The sequence below is a fragment of the Physeter macrocephalus genome, chromosome 6 (genome assembly GCF_002837175.3).
Source record: "Physeter macrocephalus isolate SW-GA chromosome 6, ASM283717v5, whole genome shotgun sequence".
Taxonomy (NCBI): domain Eukaryota; kingdom Metazoa; phylum Chordata; class Mammalia; order Artiodactyla; family Physeteridae; genus Physeter; species Physeter macrocephalus.
In genome coordinates, this window is record NC_041219.1 from 36,780,889 (window position 1) to 36,804,208 (window position 23,320).

General features: G+C 41.4%; 1 protein-coding gene across 3 annotated transcripts in view; it reads right to left on the reverse strand.

Annotated features, from left to right (window-relative positions):
• GLT8D2 (glycosyltransferase 8 domain containing 2) overlaps positions 1 to 23,320 on the reverse strand; it is a 53,561-nt gene that overhangs the window by 4,460 nt on the left and 25,781 nt on the right. For all 3 annotated transcript variants that reach the window (XM_055085273.1, XM_055085272.1, XM_055085274.1), the window contains 7 exons: positions 18,305 to 18,351; positions 16,090 to 16,182; positions 8,846 to 9,017; positions 6,354 to 6,471; positions 4,767 to 4,851; positions 4,008 to 4,120; positions 1,549 to 1,715 (listed from right to left, as the gene is read on the reverse strand). In XM_055085273.1, coding sequence (XP_054941248.1) covers positions 1,549 to 1,715; positions 4,008 to 4,120; positions 4,767 to 4,851; positions 6,354 to 6,471; positions 8,846 to 9,017; positions 16,090 to 16,182; positions 18,305 to 18,323 — 767 coding nt within the window. In that variant the 5' untranslated portion in view covers positions 18,324 to 18,351. The remainder of the gene's footprint in view (positions 1 to 1,548; positions 1,716 to 4,007; positions 4,121 to 4,766; positions 4,852 to 6,353; positions 6,472 to 8,845; positions 9,018 to 16,089; positions 16,183 to 18,304; positions 18,352 to 23,320) is intronic.

Consider the following 23,320-nt stretch of genomic DNA (forward strand, 5'->3'; position numbering starts at 1 on the left):
ACTGAGCCTGCGTGCCACAACTACTGAAGCCCGCGCACCTAGAGCCCATGCTCCGCGACAAAAGAAGCCACCGCAATGAGAAGCCCGTGCACTGCAACGAAGAGTAGCCCCCACTCGACGCAACTAGAGAAAAAGCCCGCGCGCAGCAACGAAGACCCAACGCAGCCAAAAATAAATTTAAAAAAAATTCTAAAGTTGATATAAAAAATTCAATCTTTAAAATGTTGACTTTACAAACAGGACTTAATAAATTTCATTGGGAGCTTAAACTGACGAAAGTCCAAACACAGACATTGCTTTAGGAGATCAAGCTGGATTCATTTTTCTAAAGGATCCTTAAGGAAGTTAGCAATGTCAGGATACACAGCACATTTTCCAGGACAGATGGAAGGGCAAATTTCCACACCCTAAGATCCTGCAGTTATGGATTATAATGTCTAAGTGAATGAGGGTAATATCACTGTTCAGGAAACCCAGCATTCTCAATCTTAACAGGCCAGAGGAAGTCTGAGCATAGGCTAGTTGGAATATATGCCTGAGATCATCAAACTTGTTGTTACATAATATATAATATTATTACTGAGAGCAATTCAATACAGTACACTCAAGCGTCTCCCTCAACCCCTACAGGCCAACATGAGTTTAGTCCAGGTATGTTCCTGAACTCAGTACGGTGGGATCAGTACAGGATCAGTTGTTCTGATGTCTCCAGGAACCAGACTCACAGGGCCTCTGACTGGTTGTAGGCTTACCCCTAACCCACGCAGGTATAATACCTGTTCTCTCCCTTCCTTAAAATGTTGAAATATCTTCCTGAACCTGCTCTTCTGGAATACTATCTTCTGTCTATGAATTTCAAACATGGCCTATAATGTTTTCCCCATCATATTTCTTTTGCTAATGATATTGCATTTAATTAATTTACAATAAAAAGGTAGTTTATATGAGTTCTTTGATATTTAAAATGTCTTATCAATATGTATAAAGATGAAGCTTGTAAATTGTCTTGTTCAACTCTTCTATAAGCTTTCTAATTTTCAGTCTTTATCATTTACTGAGAGAAGTATGTTAAAATTTCCAATTGGTATTGTGAATTTCTAAATTAGTTTTTGGAATTCTGTCAATGCATGGATTCTAAATTTTAAGGCTGTGTCATTAAATGTTGTTAAGTGTTATTTTTTAAAAAGTTGACTTTATACAATACTTCTTAAAAATAAATCTATGTAAGAAGGAGAAACTCGACTAAGATAAATGATTTGCAGTCAAAAATGTTCACTAGAATTCTGGGAGAAGATTTAAAAATCACATTACTAAACAATTTATTAGAAAATGTTTGTATAGTAAGGATTGCACAGGATCTCACCTCCTATGACATATCGTTTGAGAACGGATTTTTCATCCACTGCTCCCTTTTTTCTCAACAGTGCCTCTGTAAGAAAATCTGACCTCAGATGTCTGAAATATTTCTAACCCCTGAGCTATGCATAGAAAATTAATGGAATAATTTTACTCCCAAGCATGGAAAAAATGGTAGAGGGCCACACATACTCTACGTTTTTTTGCATCCATCTCTCCAATTGTTTGGTGATACGCTGGTGCTTCCATTCCGTCATGTTGGCAACAATCACACCAGGATTGAAAGAGCAAGTGCTGGGGCTGATGCCAAGGTCTTTTATCGTCTTCTTCCGGTAGTCCAGATAGCCCATATACGTGTTCTATAAAGGAAGAGAATTGTGTGCTTTTGACCAAGGAAGCTTTTGTTTCTGGAAAATAACCACTTTCCTGAGACCATCATGCAGCACCTGGGCTTCCTCCTGTGTCACTGGCCACTTCCTGGAGTCCTTTCCCAGTTTCCTCTTGTTTCCCCAACCTCTAAAAACTGAGTGGCCCTAGTCTCATGTCCAGCATCTGCTCCTTTCTGCAGCATCAACTCCCTAGACAGCCTCATCTTGTCTCATGGCTCTAAATCTCTCCGTGTAGACAGCCCGGACCTCTCCTCTGGATTTCCAGTTCTACTACATCTGCCAACTCTATTTGTCCTTGTGGGTGCTTAGTAAGGCAGCTCTCCTTACATCCCCAAAGTGATCCCAATCCTATCCCAAACCTGCTTTCCTACAGCCTGCCCTACTTCAGTATCCACTCCATCCTTCCAGTTAGAACACCTAAGGTCATTAGGTCATCCTAGACTCCTCCTCCTCACTCACTTTTCATCCAGATCTCAGCAAATCCTGTCGGTCCCATCTTCCAAAATATATTCAGAAGCCAACCACTTTTTTTGCTTTTTGACCACGCCACGTGGTTTGTGGGATCTTAGTTCCCCGACAAGGGATCAAACCTGGGCCCTCAACAGTGAGAGCGTGGAGTCCTAACCACAGGACCACCAGGAAAGTCCCCAGAAGCCAACCACTTCTTACTGTCTCTGCTACCTTCCTGGTCCAAACCATAATTACCACTCACTGGATTTCTGCCAGCTCCTCCCAACCTGTGTCCTGCTTCCACCCTTTTCAATCCCACTCTGTCTCAGTGTTACTCATCTGCTCACAGCCCCTCCAGTGGCTTCCCCTCTCATTCAGAGTAAAACCCAGACTCCCTAAAATTCCTGCCATGCCCTCCACCATCTACCCCGCCCCCATTACCTGTCCAACTTCCATTATTCTCCCCCTTGACCCCTCTGCCACACTGACCTCCTTGTTCCTTTAATACACCAAACACACCCCTGCCTCAGGACCTTTGCATTTGCTGTTACCTCTTCTGAAATGTTTTTCCCCTAAATATCTATCAAGATAGTTGCCTCAGTTCTTTCAGGTGTAGGCTAAGCGACAACATCTCAGTGGAGCCTTCCCTGATCATCCAACTTAAAATCCAACCCCACCTCCACCCTGATCCTCTGTTCAACATTTTACTTGCTTGCTGACCACCTCTTCCCACTAGAATGTAAGCTACCCAAAGGTGGAATTTTAGTTTTATTTGCTGTGTTACTAGCACCTAAAACAGTGTGAGACACACAGCAAGCACTCAATAGCTAGTTTTGAGTGAATGTAAAATGAGGAAGGACACACTATTTCACCCACCTCATGGGATGCTCAAAGACAACATGGATGTAACGGAACTACTTGACTTAACACTTTTCTATGTGCAGGCACTGTTCTAAGAACTCCACGCATATTACCTCATTAGTTGCATACAATAGCTTTACATGTATTAACTAATTTAACTCTCCCAATAACCCTACCAGAGAAGTAATGATACTGTTATTACCTCTATTTAAGAAATGAGGGAGAAAACCACTGATTAAGTAACTTGCCCAAGGTCACAAAGCTGCTAAGTGATGGAGCCAAGATTCTGACAGGCAGGTCTGGTCCCAGGGCCTAGGCCTTAACGTGTGTCACAGCTTAAATGTCACGCATATAAAATCATTTCTTGGAACTTTTTTTGAAGAACAGCATTCGATTCGTAAGAGCATCTTGTATTGTAAAGCCATTCTTTTGGGTTCGGTGTTACATCTGGGTTCGACTGTCTTCATTTCTACCAGGGTAAGGAGCTCTTTACCTTGGAAAAAAATCAGTATTTTCCTCTACTGAAAGGAGGGGGGCGGGGAATAATGGTCAAAACTCTGAAAACAGAACCAAAGGTTCAGTGAGTCTCTCTTTTACAGAAAACACCACCTCTGCCATAGAATGTGGTTGCGAGTGACTTAGATAACAAGCATCGTTTCTGGAGCGTTTGCTGGACACTTTGGCATCATGTTATTTCATCACAACTCACAAAAACACAACCAGATAGATGTTATTGTTGCCATGTTTCAGGTAAGGAAAGCAGGACTTGCAGGGGTGAGTAACTTGCCCCGGAGTCGGTGGGAGCAGAGCTGGGAAGTGAATGGGAAGCCCAGGCCCCTGGCTGTTTGCCTCCCAGCAGTCCCCCAGTCTTCTCCAAGGTGAGGATGACACTCGTTCTGAAGTGCAGGGAGGAGAAGGGGCAAAGGGAGGATTCCCGAGACATGTGCCCACCTGCAGCCCCACAAGTCTGTGTACGTCCTGGGAGGCAGGCAAATCGCAGTCATCTGAGAAAGCTGCCGCGTGGCCCAGGGCCAAGGTGGTGTCGTACAGCTCTTGGATGTCCCCTGCATTCACAAACACCAGGAGTTACAATAGTATAGCACTCATTCTAGGGCTAGATAGAGCCTTTGCGCTTAAACAATCCCTGATTTTGCTGTGGGGGAAAAGTATGTGATCCATGGTTTCAAGTGGCTTGGCAATCTTCTTGATAAGAATAGGTCATATCAATTTTAAAAGCCACTTGATAATAAGCTCAGATCAACACTGGTCAGATTTCTTTATTTCTGTTGCTGTGTACGTACCACACCAATGCTCGTCTTATTTTGCACGCGGGAGAGAGAGAAGGTGACATTGAAGGTGACATTTAACACTAAAACTTAGCTCGCTTCTAAGAATGGTATCAGTGAGGTTTTATCCCCCTACATTTTAGGCGTGCAGAAAAAGGAAAGGCCACCTATTACAGACTTTTACAAGCTACTTATTACAGACTTTGACAATCAGAGAGTGGCTCTCAGAAAGTCAACTGGATTGTCCCAGAAAGTATCAACCCCTGTTTTCAAAGTATTCCCTGATTAACAACAACACAATGCTCCCAAATTTAATAAGCAATCAAAATCACTGAGACGCTAGATATTTCAAAAATGAAGAGAGACAGTCATTCTACTTATCAGCTGCTCTGTTTCCGAGTGTTCCTGGCATCGGTGAGCATACCTTGTACGATTACGTCATCATCCAAATAGATGACTTTCTCGTGTTGATGGATAAGCAGAGGGAGATAAAATCGAACAAAGTTCAGCTGTTAAAACAACAAAAGCAGTGACGGTGGGGAAGAGCCAGAAGGCGCAGTGACTAATAGGGGCACTGGGGGGTCCGCTTTGACCAAGGCCTCTGCCCAGCTCCAGGTCTGGAGCACAATAAAACAGAGGCTGCAAAGAGGCCTCACCTGAGCTTCCTGGTGCCCAGTTCACCTGGGCCCTGGGACTGAAACCAGTGCTGGTCAGCGGTTCTTCTAGATCCAAACCCCCCACTGCTGAGACTGTCACCGCTTTCATCTCTGTGGACTGATGAAGCAGGAGTCACAGGGGCTATCAATCTTCCTGGCCACAAACTGCCTGCCTTCCTCTACACTCAGTAATTTGACTACTGTCAACGAAAACAGCCTTAAACACACACGCACACACACGTGCACACACACATGAACTCACATGTGCATGTGCGCACACCCACATGCACACATACATACACGCACGTGTGGAGCTCATCTCACACGTCATCACATCACACACACAGGTTCACCCTCTTAGCTCCTTGAACCAGAAAAAAGCCAGAGAAGCATGGGCTGAGGATGGGGGTCTTAACGTTTTAATAGCTACAATACCGTATAATGCAAAGTCCCAACTCAGCTAGCACTCTTGATAATAAATATCTGGAATTGGGAAAAGATCTTATCATCAGAGGGCTTCGAATTTAATTAATTTTCAAGGATGGATTTAAATAATAATGACATGTAGAAGGTGGCTGCATTTTCTGTACACCTGCCATCAAAAACACCACTCTTGGGCTTCCCTGGTGGCGCAGTGGTTGAGAGTCCGCCTGCCGATGCAGGGGACACGGGTTCGTGCCCCAGTCCGGGAAGATCCCACATGCCGCGGAGCGGCTGGGCCCGTGGGCCGTGGCCGCTGGGCCTGCACGTCCGGAGCCTGTGCTCCGCAACGGGAGCGGCCACAACAGTGAGAGGCCCGCGTACGGCAAAAAAAACCACAAAAAACAAAAAACACCACTCTTTATGCAGAAGAGGGTCCCTTTTGTAAGAGCTCCTGCAGTAAAACACCTTAAGATTCCCAATGCCAGGAAGAAAGCTGGTGTCTCCTGAAAGTATTAGTCAATACTCTGAAGTATATAATCTATCTTGCTACCATTTTTCCTCAGCTGCTGAGATACTCTGAGCTAAGTGTAAGGTCCCGGCACGGTACACACAACTGCCTCTGGGCTGGGAATACTTTTTCTAGGCCTCACAACTCGGGCCCTCCCCTGCCCCACAGGCATATTTACACACATAAATGCATCCTGCACTTTCTTACGCTTCGTTTCTTCTTTCATAGCTTCATTATGGTTTATGTAAACCATCTTACATCCTTTCTGCAGTAGGTGGCTTTTGAATTATAAATAAGCAGGGTTTGGTGGACATCTAAAACTGTTAGGCTTCTAAAACATTCTGTGTGCATCCCAGTGGCTGGTGTTCCACAGCGAACAAGGTCTCACCGAGAACCATCCCCGACATGTGCGATCCTTACTCACAGGCTGGAGCAGTTCAGGCCTCGCAGAGTCTGGTCTGATCTTTCCTTTGAGGACCACAGGGTTGAATTCCACGATTTTAAAGTTTATTTCTCTCAGTTTAGAATGTTCGATCCATTTTCTAAAGGGATGACAAAAACAAAAACAAAAACAAAAAACAATCTCGAGCACACACCTCCAAACTTTCCCCAATTTGCCTATTGCCTCAATCTCTTGCCTCCATAGAAAGTTAAAAATAAAATATGTGCAACCTTAGTAGAGTCTAGTCTATAAATCCTTCTGATTTTTTCCCCATCTGGTTTAGCTTTGAATCTTTTTTTTTTCATTCACATAACTTTCTGCAAAGGAAATGAAGCAAAATAGAAATAACCAAATATCTCCCCAGATCCACATAATCTCCACAGGAAACTAGAAGAACAAAAAGCGTTCCTTGTTTCTTATAAAGCAGCATCTGTGGTTGACGGTGCTCTCTTTGCCATGGGTTAACAGCACTGTAAGGAAGGCCCGGCCTTCTGAACCTGCTACTTTGACTGAATCGTGTTTACTCTGCTGTTTTGACTCCAAGGATGATCTGAATTTACCTTTGCCTCTCAATCTTCTGTCCTTGCTCCCCACTTTCTCTTCCTCCTCCTCTCCACCCTCTCCCCTTATGTGTTCTCAGTCTCACAGAACTTGAAATACCTCGAACTTCCCTTCCTCTCTGCTCTCTCCACTTCCTCCATCCTCCTTAGAAATAGTCACTGTTAACAGCTGGGGATCTTTCTGGGTCTTTTTCTTTACAGAAATACACATATGTACATGTACAAATTTATGGTTTGGGGGTTTTGATTTCATTGCTATAGACTGAATGTTGTGTCCCTCACAGATTTGGATGTTGAAACCTAATCCCCAGTGTGATGGTATCTGGAGGTGTGGATTGTAGGAGGTGATTAGGTCATGAGGATGAAGCCCTCATGAATGGGATCAGTGCCCCTTATAAAAGACGTTCATGCCAGTGAACTCCCTTACTCCTGCCACGTGAGAACACAGCGAGAAGACAGCCTGCTAGGAAGCACGAAATGAGCCCTTACCAGACATGGAATCTGCTGGCACCTAGAACTTGGGCTTCCCAGCCTCCAGAACTTGAGAAGTAAATTTCTCTTGTTTTTAAGCCAAGCCATCCAGTCTGTGCATTCCGTTACAGCAGCTCAAACAGATTAAGACATTCATAAAGTGGGTCATACCATATGAGGTGTACTGCAACTCGTATTTTCCACTTAGTAATGTGTCTTGGAGATATTCTATGCCTTCTTTCTTTGTTAATAGCTGGATCATATTCCATAGTTCATTTAAATATTCTTTCACTGATGGACATTTAAGCACTTCACAATTTTTTTACTACTTCACATAATGCCGAAATTAACATTATTGTACATATATTTTGGTCGTATGTACTAGCATTTCCACAGCACAGAGTCCCAGCTGTTGAAATGGAGTGGTAGGTCACACTATATATGCATATACCATTTTATTAGATATTGCCATATTGCCCTCCCAAAACTGCTTTACCAATTTATGAAGTGTACATTGCGTAAACAAGGAATAAGCATGTCCATTTTCCTGCACAGGATGGTGTTGTCCTATTTAGTTTTTACCATCCTGATGAGTGCAATTACACGCCATTGTTTTAATTTGCATTTCCCTGTTAGTAACATGGAATGCCTTTTCATGTTTGCTGGCCATTTATAGTGGTTTTTTCTGTGAATTGTCTGTATTCTGTGCTCATTTTTCTACTATATGCTCATCTTTTTGAATTTTTTTGGTAAGAATTCTTTATACATTTTGGATAGTAATCCATTGTCTATAATACATGTTGAAAATATCTTGCCTGATCTGTTGTGTGATCAGTTTCACTTAGTGTTTTTCACCAGTTAAAACTTTTTAAATATTAGCAGTCAAATCTGTCAGTTTTTTTCCTTGGGCTCAAGGAGTCACTCTCCATACCAAAATTATACAATTATCCCACATTTTAGTAAGACATTTAGAATTTTCTTTCCTGTTTATTTCTTTTAAATCCAACTCCCATTTATGTTTTAGTATGGTGTGTGATAGGAAAGAGACCCCTTTGCAGTTTAAAAATTATAATTAGTGATGATTCTGAGCCATATTAAATTATTATATTATATTAATAGTCTCTCAGGTTAAGAAAGCAGAGAAAAGAGAAACTTTTAGAAAGAAAGACTCATATAAACTGCTTAAGGATTGGGTTTCCTTCATTCATTAGGTAATTCACTTCTGCAGAATGATGCATCATTGCCCTACCGGATTAATGAGGCTTTGCTAAAATTTCCTTAGCTAGGAACACATTTGTCAGGCCATCAGATAAACCACAGGTCATCCCCTCATTAACTTGAAGGACATTTATCAAACCAAAGAAAGAAGGGATTCCATGTAAAGAAAGACAAGGACAATTAAAAGAAAGTAGAAAGCTCCAAAGTCTATAGTGCACAGATTACCGTATTCTGGACAGAGTGTTCCGGAGTCCAACTACATAGAACAAAATGTTGGCATCAGTGTTGCTGTAGATGCTGTTGATGGCAGCCATAGCCGCACCCATCCTCCCTGCTGCTGCACAAATCACCACCGGAATCTCATCTTCCATATCCTCAGGAGTCTCAGAGTCATCATCTGGAAACATCAAAATCAGAGTCTTGGAACATGAAGGAATTTCACAGTCTGACTTGTCTTCCACACTCCAGGGGGAAGACAGCATAGTGGGGAAGAGATTGCCGATTATTCTCCAATATCCGGTCTCTCCTTCTTCTCTTAGAAATACAGCATTGGAACTTTAGCTGGCACATAGCCAACCACTAAGACTATTTTTCCAGACTCCCTTGCAGCTCTATGTGATCAAGTGCTGACCAATGGGATGTTAGTGCCAGTATATGTGCAACACCTGAGTTCGCCTTTAAAAGGAATATGCTTACCCTTCCCTTTTCTTTTCCCCCTTCCCTTTGCCTGGAATGTTGATACGATGATAGGAGTTAAAGCAGCCATCTTGGACCATGAGATGGAAGCTGCCTCTTGAGGACACCAAAACTATAAGATAGAAAGGATCCTGATCTGGATGATTATGGAACTGACACATCAGACTTTCACTTGAGAGAGAAAATAAACTTCTATTTTGCTTAAGTCACTATTATTGTGGAGCTCTCTTAAAGAAGCCAGATAGCCTAACACATACACACAGTTGAAAAATATGTGAAGAACTGAAAAGCCTCATTTGATTCAACATTCTTCAACGCTTGTCTGAATTGGAATATTTACCTTGCCTACATTGCTATAAAATACACTGCTTGTGACCTTGCTTTCTGTTATCCACCCTCTTGTTGAGGGAGTCAAAAGTTGATGGAAAAAAAAGGAGATAAATGAAAAAGTATGACTAATGCATAAGATGAATAATTGATTATTCTTCTGATCCTTGGCTATGATATAAAATACTAATGTCAGAACATCATATTTCGGTACCACAACACAACTTTTAGGTATGAAGAATAATAATTATCAGTATGTAGAGTATTCACTATCAAACAGATATCTGATTTTTACTTAAAGTTCTCTCTTTCTTTACAGATGTCTTTTTGCAAGATCTCTATTATTCAGACCCAGGGTAGTTTTAGCTGATATTTAATCCAACAAACGTGTATGGAACTAACCACCAGGTACTCTGCTTTGTATAGTTTAAGAAATATTGAAAGGCCTCCCTCTTTATCTCCTACATCTCTTCCACCACCTTCCTCCGCAAGTGAAATTTCCACCACTACAATAATTTTTCACAGTATATTTGCTGGCATGAGATAATGCTCATAATATAATGTTAAGGGTGGGGGGGGAGAGAACACAAAATCCTTTCCAGTATTTGATCCCAATTTGACACATGCATATTTGCAAATGGATCTATGTCTATTTATAGAATTATGAGTAATTTTAATTTCCTTATTTGTGTTTCTTGTATTTTCCAAATTCTCCAAAGTAATTACAGGTTGCTTTTATAAAGAGAAGAAAAAATTTCTTAAGGGACTGTTCCTTTTGGACTAAACTGTCATCTTGGGGAGGTCCCCTAATCATGTGGTATGTTGCCTAATCATATGGTACCTGCAGGCATCTAAGTGATCTGCCTAAATGAAAATTTGACTCTGTTTCTTCATTGCTTAAAGTTCTCCCATGGTTGCTATAGAATAGAGCCACATTCCATTCCTGGCACACGTGGATCCAGTCCCTGTTCACTTCTCTAGCCTTGTCTACTTGTATTCCAGCGTCGCAAAAATACTAGCGGTTGTCTGAATACTGGCACCATGTTGTCCCTTATCTCAATGCCTTTTCACAGGCTGTTTCTGATGTCTGGAATATTTTTTTCATCCCCTCTTGCATGTCTAACTATTACATATTCATTCCAAATGCAGTATAGACATTGGAGCCCCCAGGAAGCCTTTAACAGCTCACTAACACAAATTAGTTCAGCCCTCACCCATGCTCACTCCGTCCTTGCTTGTGGGTGGATTTACCAGCTGCACTGCAATTTATTTGGTAGCATGTCTTCCTTTTCTCCCCTGTAACACTAGGAGCTCTGTGAAGGCTGGGACAGTATCTTGTTCACCTTTGTCTCCTCTGCAGCTAGCCCAGTGCCTGGAACATGGTAGATTCTCAATACATTTTGGATGGTTGGCTGGCTGGCTGGCTGGGTGAATTCATTAGAAACCTCTATTTGAGCACTTACCACACTGCATGGGAAGAATCTATTCATGTGTATGTCTCCTATACTAGACTGTAAGCTCCCTGTATTATCCCCACTGAGTCTGGCACCTAGCAAGCACTTAATGAAAGTTTGCTGAAATCAACTAAACAGATATGATGCATTGGCCTTAGAGAACAGGGCCCTAGAGGAATAATTCATGGGTGATTCTTAGGGGCAAAGAAAGAGGGAAGGGTTGAAAATCTGGGGCAGTACCTGGCTGTCAGGCTCAGACAGAGCCCTTCATCAGGCTATGGGGAGAATGAGGTTTGGAGGAACACGTCCCCATGAAAGAAGAGCACCCCAAGAGAAGGTCAAACACTGAGTTTACAGCTCTGCTGCAGACACATCACACCACCATACTGCTTAAGAGGCTCTGCCCGTCAGAGAATCAGGGAGCTAACCTAAGCCAAAAGTACTGCTCTCTGCCTAGAAGTCTTCCCTGGACAGAATAATAGAGGAAGGCACATTGGAGGAAGGGTGGGAAGATTTTTCAACTGTAATTCTTCACCGATGCCCCATCCTAGCAGATCTTTGGGAATCTGCCATTGTACTACTTGGATCTGTTATACCAAATGCTGCCTGAGCCAGACCATTAAAAGGTTTGTTATGAGAAGCCATTTGGTGCCCATAAAGATCTCATAATAATGGCATATGGACTAGAAATTTATTATATCGCTTTAGTCCCTTCTCACAAGTAACTCTTATCAAACAATGTCCATTTCTAGGAGAGGTGAAATGTCTGCACTCCCAGTGCCAAATCTCTGAATCCCATTTCAAATTAGAACTATTTTAGCCAAACATATAAACTTGCTGCACCCCAAATGGGCCAAGAGTGAATCACCAGCATGCTGATTGCAAGGAAATTGTCAGGAGCTTCCATGGAATGTCATCATCAGGAGATTACATAGAATGGTACCATGTTTTTCTTCAGTACATGACTTCCCAGGGCCTCTGGACTTCACGTTATGACACTAGTTCTTTGAATTAATGTTTTAAAAATTGTGAAGATTAATATGGAATACGTGAGGTACGGAGGATTTTTAGGGCACTGAAACTATTCTGTATTCTATAATGATAGATAAATGTCCTTATAAGTTTCTCAAAACCCATAAAATGTACAACACCAGGGGTGAACCCTAATGTAAACTATGGACACTGGTGGAAATTCCCTGGTGGTCCAGTGGTTAGAACTCCCTGCTTCCACTGCAGGGGGCACGGGTTTGATCCCTGGTCAGGGAACTAAGATCCTGCATGCTGCGCAGCATGGCCAAAAAAAAAAAATTAACTATGGACACTAGTGAAAATGATGTGCTAACATAGGTCCACAGATTGTAACACATGTACCACTCTGGTACGGGATGTTAATAGTGGGGGAGGCTCTGTGTGTGTGTGTGTGTGTGTTTGTGTTTGTGTGTGTGTGTGTGAGAGCGTGCATGTGTGTGCGCGTGTGCGCGCGCGTGTGTGTGTGTGGTGGAAAGGGGTATGGGGGAAATCTCTGTACCTTCTGCTCAGTTTTGTTGTGAAACTAAAACTGCTCTAAAAAATAAAGTCTATAAAATTTTAACATGTACTTCTTGAAAAATTCCAGTCAAACAGAAGAGTATCCAAATGGTGATTGTTTTCTGCAGACCTCTCAGCCCACATTCCAAAGGTTACCAGTGTGGTATGTGCCTCTCAAACCCTTCTTAATGTACATACAAAAGCACATATACTACATGTTATATAAATATTACATGAAATTTGATGTATTATTTTAAAACCAAAATGAAATCATACTTTTCATAGTCTTCTGTAACCTGCTTTTTCCACTTACATACCACAGACATCCATCTTTCCATGCCAACTATGTTCTTTTGAGTGGTATTTCATAACACTGATTCTCTCTCTTTTTTTAAATTTTAACACTGTGTGGGATAAAAATGTGCTATTGGATCCATTCATGTGGTGAAAACACTTTATCGTATATAAATATATAGCCAATTAGTCAGGATGTGCATTTCCTCACAGTTCTTTTAACAGCTATTATAAAAGCAACTCATTTCTTTCCATGGAGAAAGGAATTTGCAATGGGATCAGCCAACTGAATGTGTTGGTTTATGGGCAGGAAGTAAAACGTGAGGAGTAACAAGCTCAAAGTTTAGACAACATTTGACCTTGCATGACCTTCTCTCTCTCTTTCTTTCTCTCTCTCTCTCTCTCTCTCTCTCTCTCTCTCGACCTTTCGAAAAGCAATTTATTGAGTCATTAGTTACATACTGCTATGGACTGAATTGCATACCCCTAAAAGTCATATGTTGAAGCTCTAACCCCCAGTACCTTAGAATGTGACTGTATTTGGAGATAGGGCCTTTAAAGAGGCAGTTAGGTTAAATGAGGCCCACCCTTAATTCCATATGGCTAGCGTCCTTATAAGAAGAGGAAAAGACACCAGGCCACGTGAGGACACAGAGAGAAGGCGTTCCTCTGCAGGACAAACCAGCCCTGCCAGCACCTTGATCTTGGACTTCCAGCCTCCAGAGCTGTGAGAAAATTAATGTCTGTTGTTTAAGCTACCCAGTCTGTGGTATTTTGTTATGGCAGCCCAGGCAGACTAATATAGATTTCTTTAAATTTACCTACTGTAAGTACATAGTTCAATGATATTTAGTAAATTTATCCCATTTTAGAACATTTAGAATGTTCCAGGGCTCGAACCCGTGTCCCCTGCATTGGCAGGTGGATTCTTAATCACTCGCCTCCAGGGAAGTCCTTATGAATTTTTTTATATTGAAAAAGTCAGCTTTGTGAGAGCAGGGACGTTAGCTCAATGATATTTAGTAAATTTATCCCATTTTAGAACATTTAGAATGTTCTAAAATCCCATTTTAGAACATTTTCATCACCAGAAAATTTCCCTTCAGCTGGGTTGCAGTCAAGCCACTCCCACTCCCAGCCCCACAGGCAACCACTGACCTGTTTTCTGTCTCCATAGATTTGCCTTTCCTAGAAATTTCCTTTAAATGGAATCATACAACATGTGGTGTTTTTGGTCTAGCTTCTTTCATTTAGTATGTGTGTGAGGTTTATTCATATTGTATCATGTATTAGTAGTTTGTTCCTTTTTATTGTTGAAAAGTACTCCATTGCATGGATATAATACATTTTATATATTCACTACTTGATTCACATGCGGATTGCTTCCAGTTTGGGGCTACTATCAATAATGCCCTATAAACATCTGCATACATATCTCTGTATGGAAATCATTCACTTTCCAGAGGCTCCTAATGTTCATCTAGACCTGATTATACATATTTTTAATTTTATATGAATTTTTAATTAATTAATTAATTAATTAATTTTGGGCTGTGTTGGGTCTTGTTGCTGCATGAGGGCTTTTCTCTGGTTGAGGTGAGCAGGGGCTACTCTTCCTTGTGGTGGCGGGCTTCTCATTGCGGTGGCCTCTCTTGTTGCGGGGCACGGGCTCTAGGCACGAGGGCTCCGTAGTTGTGGCGCACAGGCTCAGCTGCTCCGTGGCATGTGGGATCTTCCTGGACCAGGGCTCGAACCCGTGTCCCCTGCATTGGCAGGTGGATTCTTAATCACTCGCCTCCAGGGAAGTCCTTATGAATTTTTTTATATTGAAAAAGTCAGCTTTGTGAGAGCAGGGACGTTATTTTGTTCCTTGTAGTGTGTCCAGTGCCTAAGCCTCTGGCTTAAAAAAAAAGTGTAAATATGAATGTATATAATGCACCAAAATATTAATAGTATTTGTCTTTGGCTGATACAGCTACAGGTAATATTTTTCTTTTGTATCTTCCATAAATGAGTATATTCATTTTGCTGATATAAAACAGTAAACTAATGAAAAATAAAACACTACTGGTGCTACTTAATTTTTGTGTGTGTTGGCTTTGTATGTCTGGAGAAGTGAGGTTCCAGCCCACACAATTCACCCCTGAAGAGGGAAACCGGGCTCCCCAGTGTAGCTGGAGGAGGACATATGGTCAATGCAGTGATTTTGCTCATAAGCAAAATTATTGAGAGACTCCAAAAGGATGGATGCAGAGCAGGCCACTCAGAGCGAGATCCGAAAACCAACAGCCTCAGCATCAACTGGGAGTTTATCAGAAATGCAAATTCTCAGCCCCACCCCCAAACTACTGATGCAAAACCTGGGGCCAGGACTGTGTTTGAACAAGCCCTCTGTGTGATTCTGATACGTGCTAAGTTTGAATAGCACTGATCATTCTAGAACACAACTGAAAATTTGGCCTTGGGTGGATATTCTACAAGAAGGTACTTGGAAGCTGACTGAATTTTTGTTTCTCTCTGAACCCAGCTATTGGAAGGACTCAAACTGTGTTTTTAGGTACCTCATCTTGATGGACCACATGCCTGCTTGCCTGCTCCATTCTTCTTTTTTTTAATATATTTTTTCTTTGTAGTAAAATATGCAACATAAAATCTACCATCTTAACCATTTTCAAGTGTACAGTTCAGTGGTATTAAATACATTCACACTGTTGTACAATCATCACTGTCATCCATCCCCCTAACGCTTTTCATTTTGTAAAACTGAAACTCGGTGAGAAGCCCGCGCACCGCAACGAAGAGTAGCCCCCGCTCGCCACAACTAGAGAAAGCCCATGTGCAGCAACAAAGACCCAACGAAGCCAATAAATAAATAAATAAATTTATTTAAAAAAAAAAAAACAACCCTGAAACTCTATACCCATTAAACAATAACTCCCCTTTCCCCTCCCGAAGCCAATAAATAAATAAATAAATTTATTTAAAAAAAAAAACAACCCTGAAACTCTATACCCATTAAACAATAACTCCCCTTTCCCCTCCCCCCACCCAGCTCCGGTCAGTCATCACTATGCTTTCTGTCTCTATGAATTTGGCTACTCTAAGTACCTCATGTTGGTGGAATCACAGAGTATTTGACTTTTTGTGACTGGCTTATGCCACTTTGCATACCTGTTTCGTTCCTGAGCACAGTCCCCCTATGAACTTTCTTATACAGAATCCCACAGACGGTCACAATCAGAAGGAACAGCAACACCTGGTTAACTGAAATAAAAACAGAAACATGTTCAAGTATAACCTATCAAACTGAAATTGTGGAATAAGTTTAGAATAGCCAGTGGGAACAGACGCTCTCCCTGACATACACAGGACTGCAGGGCTGGAACCTTTCTCTAAGCAGGTAGCACGTGGAGTCAAGAGTTAATCTGTGATACTGCTGATACTCAAGGATACACAGATGTAGTTTAAGGACAGCCAGGGCTAAACCCAGGCAGTCTGATGGCAGAAGCTATAACCTTGATGACTACATGATGCTGCCTCTGGAGCCACTTTCTGTGCAGGAATACTTTGTTTCAAATAATAGCCAACATTTATATAACACTTATGATGAGCCAGTGCTTATTATGAATACATGTTCTTGGTCATTATAACAGCTGCTTCTCAGTTAGTTCTACCACTGGTCAAGGAGATGATGTACATAAAACTCTTGCCCTGAGTAAGAGGTTAGAAGATCCCAATACCTCTTCCCAGTCTAAGCCTCCAGGGCCATCCTTTCCAGAACAGTGATGCTTGCCCTTAGGATTTACTGAGAACTAGAATGGTGTCGGACAGTGTTTTCCTAAGTATGGAGCCATACACCACTGGTTGTACATGGGATGATTTAGGAGGCTTGCGTTCATAGCATTAAGTAACATTAAATCACAGTGAGAAATCAGTCCTAATTTCATATGCAGGCAGGTAACAAAAGCTACCCAGAATTGAACAACATTACTCTAACCATATATATTTGTACAATCACCTTCTTTTGAGACATAACTGTTACTCCACTTATAGTCAGGGTATACACTTTCTATTACAAAATACACTTATAACTTTTTAAATGAGTCAGTTTAAGAAAGTAGTAAGTCATGCACAGAACAGAAGGAACGCAGATGATGAAAAGTTGAGAAAGTGGTACACTGCCATACGCGGTACACAAATGCCTGCAGTTTGGTAAACATTGGCAGAAGGGGAAAGGGCTGGGATTTGAAGTCAAACTCAAATCTCATTTTACCACCTACTAGCTGTGTGGCCTTGGACAGGTTACTTAACCTCTCTGAGCCTCAGTCTGCTCATCTGCTAAATAGGGATTGTAATAATAACCATTACCTTGCAGGGGTGTTTTGAGAGTTACCAAAGGCAATGTAGGCCCAATAAAGACTTTAAAATTGTTTTGTATTATTATTTACTATTTTTGTGTGTCAAGATATTTATACTTATTGGCCTCATACTGATCTATTTTCTGGCCCCTAGGGCTTTGTCTTCACATTTGTAAAAGGAAGGAGTTGGACAATCTCCACGGATGCCTTCCAGAGCTATGTCCTAAGGCTCAATGGTTCTGTCTTGCTGACATCCATCTCCTCTCTGCCTTTCTGGGTTATCAGATCCAGCCACAGACAACCAGATACTATACTCAGTTTAAAACAAAACTATAGAGAAGCAGAAGACAAGGGACAAAGTTCTACAGTTTATCGATACAACTGATTAACATTCGCTTCCCACAGCCACTTTGAGGAAGCAGCCTAATGTCTACTACCATCTGACCCTTTTTTAGTGTAAGTATGTCCCATGCAATATTGGGGATATACTTACACTAAAAAATTATTCATAGTTTATTAGAAATTCAAATCTAACTGGATATCTTATCTTTTCATCTGCTACATTGGGCAACTCTATTCTGAGGGTAACTAACACAATTAGGTAATTATTTTTCCCCTAGATTCACAAACAACTGGATATAAAATCAGCGGCAAGTCCAGGTTTTGATGGGGTCTGAAGATTACATAATTTTAAGTGAATCTTTAAGAATAAGAATACGAAATTACAAATGCTAAATTAGGCAGGAACATGAATACTTATTTAAAATGAGAAAATAAATAATATTTGCAAGTTTTACGGAAACATCTGACCCCTCTCATGAAAAATCCACCTCTGAACAAAACACTCAACAACTTTCTACAGAAATCATCCTCATATGATGATGCCAACAACTGTCTGTGGGAAAACTATCCATGAAAACCAAAGAAGATTAAAAAAAAAAAAAAGAAAAAGAGTAAGATTCAGCATCAAAACAGTCCTCCAAAACTATCTATTTTTAATCATAATTTTTAAAAGTTTGTAATCTTACTTTTTCGTAACAAAGCCATGTGTGTTCATGTGGATAAAAACTGTGACCTGTGGATTAAAGAATAAAATTTATTTTTAAAAGACAATCAACCCAAAAGTCATGATACAATTATTAAGGACTACATCTTTGACCATTTGCTATGTGGAAAATTTTGCAATCATTCTTAACTGTTCTGAATCTAGAATTTTGAACTAAATATTTCTTGAATTTAGCGCTCACCTCTTCAAATTGATTTCTCTGGCTGTACAAAATGTACAAAGGTCTCCCAAAGCGTAATCTTTTACCTTCTCCAAAAACTGCCCTGTCAGCCCTCTGGGTTAGCAGATCAGATGGCACTAACTGGAAGAAATGTCACATAAGAAGTTTTCCTTGATGTAAAATATCAATCCTGTGCCTTTTTTTCCTGCTATCATAACTTCATTCCTTTGATAAGGAAGCTTCTACATCTTCAGGAATCCTTTGTGAAAACAGAACCAACCTGAGAGGGGCACATTTTACACTCCATTCAATCATTCCGTAAATATTTATTGAGATCCTACTAAAAGCCCAGCACTGTGCTATGTACTGGGGATGCAGCCATGCACAAATCAGTCCCAGTCCCTATCATCATGGAGCTGCTTTCAGTAGAGAAAACAGATATTAAAATGTAGCAAGTAAAATAATTAGATTATGGTAAGTGATACAAAGTAAAAAACAGAAGTGCTGGGATAAAGATGAATAGAGACCAGGAGGCATCTTGGTGAGAAATCAGGAAACACCTCACTGAGGAGATGACATTTGATCAGAAGAAAGGGCAGGAGCCAGTGGAGAGAATGCAGAAGAGCATCCCAGGCAAAGGGAACAGCAAGTGCAAAGGCCCTGGGGCTGATGATTTTAAGTACCGAAAGAGATTCAATGTGGCTGGAACAGAGTGGACTAAGGGAGAGACTGGCTAGAAGAGGCTGGAGACAAACTGTGGGGTCTGTAAAGGATTATGGATTTTATTTATTTATTTTTTTGGCTGCGTTGCATCTTTGTTGCTGCACGCGGGCTTTCTCTAGTTGCAGCAAGCGGGGGCTACTCTTTGTATGGTGTGCAGGCTTCTCATTGCGGTGGCTTCTCTTGCTGTGGAGCACGGGCTCTAGGTGTGCAGGCTTCAGTAGTTGTGGCTCGCGGGCTCAGTAGTTGTGGCACACGGGCTTACCTGCTCGGCGGCATGTGGGATCTTCCCGGAACAGGGATCGAACCTGTGTCCCCTGCATCGGCAGGTGGATTCTTAACCACTGCACCACCAGAGAAATCCCTGGATTTTCTTTTAAATGCATGTAACCCCCTCCATCAGCCTTTGTCTTCCTTAAAGCCCTAAAGCAATGTTTTTCAAACATTCCCACAGAAATTCTGATGATAAAAGAGAGCAGACACTCCAAAGTCATCCCCAGTGAGTTCAAAATATCTTACAAGTTTCTTGTTTTACCTTCAAGTTCATGTAAACTGTACATAAATATAGGGGAAAAAATAGTCCCTTCATTGTCGGAAGAGCTCCTCTCAGGGAGAAAACTCTTCATTATGAAATCAAGGTCTTCTATACACAGATGTGACGGATAGGGGTGAGGTCAGGAGAAAGCTAACTGGGTCGAGTAAATGATGAGCTGGAATCCCCGGGTTTGGCAGCAGCCCAGGAAGAACAGCGTGTAAGGAGGAGAAAGATCACAGGACAGGAGCTGCCAGTCGCCCAGGTGAATTTCTTTCCCTGTGCAGATGGGCCCTAGGGACTTTCAAAGAACTGGAATTTCCGACATGCAGTCCACAGTCTCTGCCATGCTCTGCACCTTCTAATCCCCACCCTACCTCTACACTGCTTTCCCCTCTGGATCTAATGACACATGTTGCTGTGTTTGAGGGAAATCAGGGGAACGGGGCAATGTTCTTTATTTTGGACATGGAGGACAGGGGAGAGAAACAACTGAGCTAGAAGGTTCTGTGGGCACCGGACATGAGAATGGAAGTCATCAAGAACTGGTACAAAGTTTGGAGGGAATATTGGATGGAGGAAAGGTGAGTTAATTGTGAGTTAATTACATTTGAATCTCCAAATCTATGGCAGATGGCAGGAATCTTAACCTTTTTTTGACATAAATATCTTGGAAGTCTGGTGAATCCCATAGACCTCTTCCCAGAATAATGTTTTTAAAAGCTTAAAAGATATATTGTATTATAAAGAAAACCAATTACAAAATTTTAAGAAAAGAAAATTATCAGAATATTGGGGGAAAAAACAAATTTGTGATACCTATAGCATTTAAACATGCTTCTTTATTAAATAACAAGGGCTATTAGCAGGTATATTACTTATTGTAACTTTAAGTAGTAATGAGCTTTAAAAAATGTGAGATATTTGTAACAACTGTAATGTAACATGAAAGTATCTGATTTATACTGATGATGAAGTCACAGGTACTACAGTTACTTCTGTGGTTTGTTTCCTATATTCACAAATGAAGGAAATGCTCAAATTTTTTCTCATCTAAGTACATGAGAAAATGAAATGTATCCATGGACACTTTGAGGTTCTGGGCATCCCAGGTTAAAGGTTACAGAATCCCTGGAGTAGGCTGATTGAACTGACATCTGGGTTAATATGTTATAGAAAAGTCATGTTTTTAATGTTTTACCATCTAGAAAAACTGCTGCTTTGGGAAGATTTGCCAGGTTTGTGCTGTGGCTTTTTGTAGTCTTAACCACTGGACGCCAGGGAAGTCCCAGGAACAGCTTCTTTTAACAGAAGAGGCAACTACTTCTTTAGAGAATAAAGAATTGGCCTTATGAGAACTATTTTTCTGCCAAGACATTTGAGACATGCTGACAAGGTAATTTCTTTACATATTCTGGATACAGGTCTTTTGTTAGATATGTGATTTACAAACACTTTCCCCCAGTAGGTGGCTTGTCTTTTCATTCTTTTAACAATGAAAAGTTAAAACTTTGCACAGGAAAAGTTTTCAGTTTTGATGATGTCAAATTCATCAATTTTTTGCTTCTACAGATCATGCTTTCAGTGTCATATCTAAGAATTTTTGGCCTAACCCAAGATCAGAATGAGTTTCTCTTATGTTTTCTTCTGAGAATTTTGTAGTTTCATATTTTACATTTCAATGTGAGTTAATTTTTTATATGGCATGAGGTATAGGTTAAAGTTCATTTTTTACCATATAAATATCCAGTTGTTCTGGGATCATTTGTTGAGAAGACTATCCTTTCCACTGAACTGATTCTTTTAAAAAATATTTCATGCTAATTTTAGGGTATTCAAAGGGAGGTTTGAGATTTATCAAGGAGTTTGAATCTAGAGGATGATGTGTGTCCCAAAGAAGGTTTCTGATTCTCTCTTACACTTTCTAGATTTGGATAGCAATCAGTGGCTAAAAAGTAAGTTATATCATCAAATACAGATTCAATGTTCTCAAAATAGCACCAGGCCTAAGGAGACAAGAAAATGGCTGATACATCATGAAAAATTTCAACCAAACATTTCTCCAAATCAAATCCTATCTTTTCACAATATTCTGGAGTATTTTATTTCTGCTCTGAAAATCCAAGAGAGCTAACAGACTCTCTGTTCTCAAAATATGCCTGTTATAACTCTGCTTCCGGGACATCCCAGTTCACAATTTATCTATATGCTTATCATAATACCTTATATTTTCATTAGAAGAAGCAGTGGGCATTAAGAGAAGCAGAGGATAGCAAGGCAAGTTTGATGAAAAAAAATGAAGTTTAACCATTAGAAAAGAATTTTAGATTGTAAAATTCATCTTAGGAGATTGGCTCAAGATGGCGGAGTAGAAGGACGTGCTCTCACTCCCTCTTGCGAGAGCACCGGCATCACAACTAACGGCTGAACAATCGTCGACAGGAAGACACTGGAACTCACCAGAAAAGAGACCCCACATCCAAAGACAAAGGAGAAGCCACAATGAGATGGTAGGAGGGGCGCAATCACAATAAAATCAAATCCCGTAACTGCTGGGTGGCTGACTCACAAACTGGAGAACACTTATACCACAGAAGTCCACCCACTGGAGTGAAGGATCTGAGCCCCACGTCAGGCTTCCCCAACGGGGGGAGGGATTCCGAGAGAAACAGACATTGAAGGCAACCGGGATTTGACTGCAGGACTTCTACAGGACTGGGGGAAACAGAGACTCCACTCCTGGAGGGCACACACAAAGTAGTGTGCGCATCGGGACCCAGGGGAAGGAGCAGTGACCCCAGGGGAGAGTGAACCAGACCTACCTGCTAGTGTTGGAGGGTCTTCTGAAGAGGCAGGGAGTGGCTCTGTCCCACTGTGAGGACAAAGACACTGGCAGTAGAAGTTCAGGGAGTACTCCTTGGCGTGAGCCCTCCCAGAGTCCACCATTAGCCCCACCAAAGAGCCCAGGTAGGCTCCAGTGTTGGGTCGCCTCAGGCCAAACAACCAACAGGGAGGGAACCCAGCCCCACCCAGCAGCAGACAAGTGGATTAAAGTTTTATTGAGCTCTGCTCACCAGAGCAACACCCAGCTCTACCCACCACCAATCCCTCCCATCAGGATGCTTGCACAAGCCTCTTAGATAGCCTCATCCACCAGAGGGCAGACAGCAGAAGCAAGAAGAACTACAATTCCGCAGCCTGTGGAACAAAAACCACATTCACAGAAAGATAGACAAGATGAAAAGGCAGAGGGCTATGTACCCCCATGAAGGAACAAGATAAAACCCCAGAAAAGCAACTAAGTGAAGTGGAGATAGGCAACCTTCCAGAAAAAGAATTCAGAATAATGATAGTGAAGATGACCCAGCACCTCGGAATGAGAATGGAGGCAAAGATCGAGAAGATGCAAGAAATGTTTAGCAAAGACCTAGAAAAATTAAGAACAAACCAACAGAGATGAACAACACAATAACTGAAATGAAAACTACACTAGAAGGAATCAATAGCAGAATAACTGAGGCAGAAGAACGGACAAGTGACCTGGAAGACAGAATGGTGGAATTCAC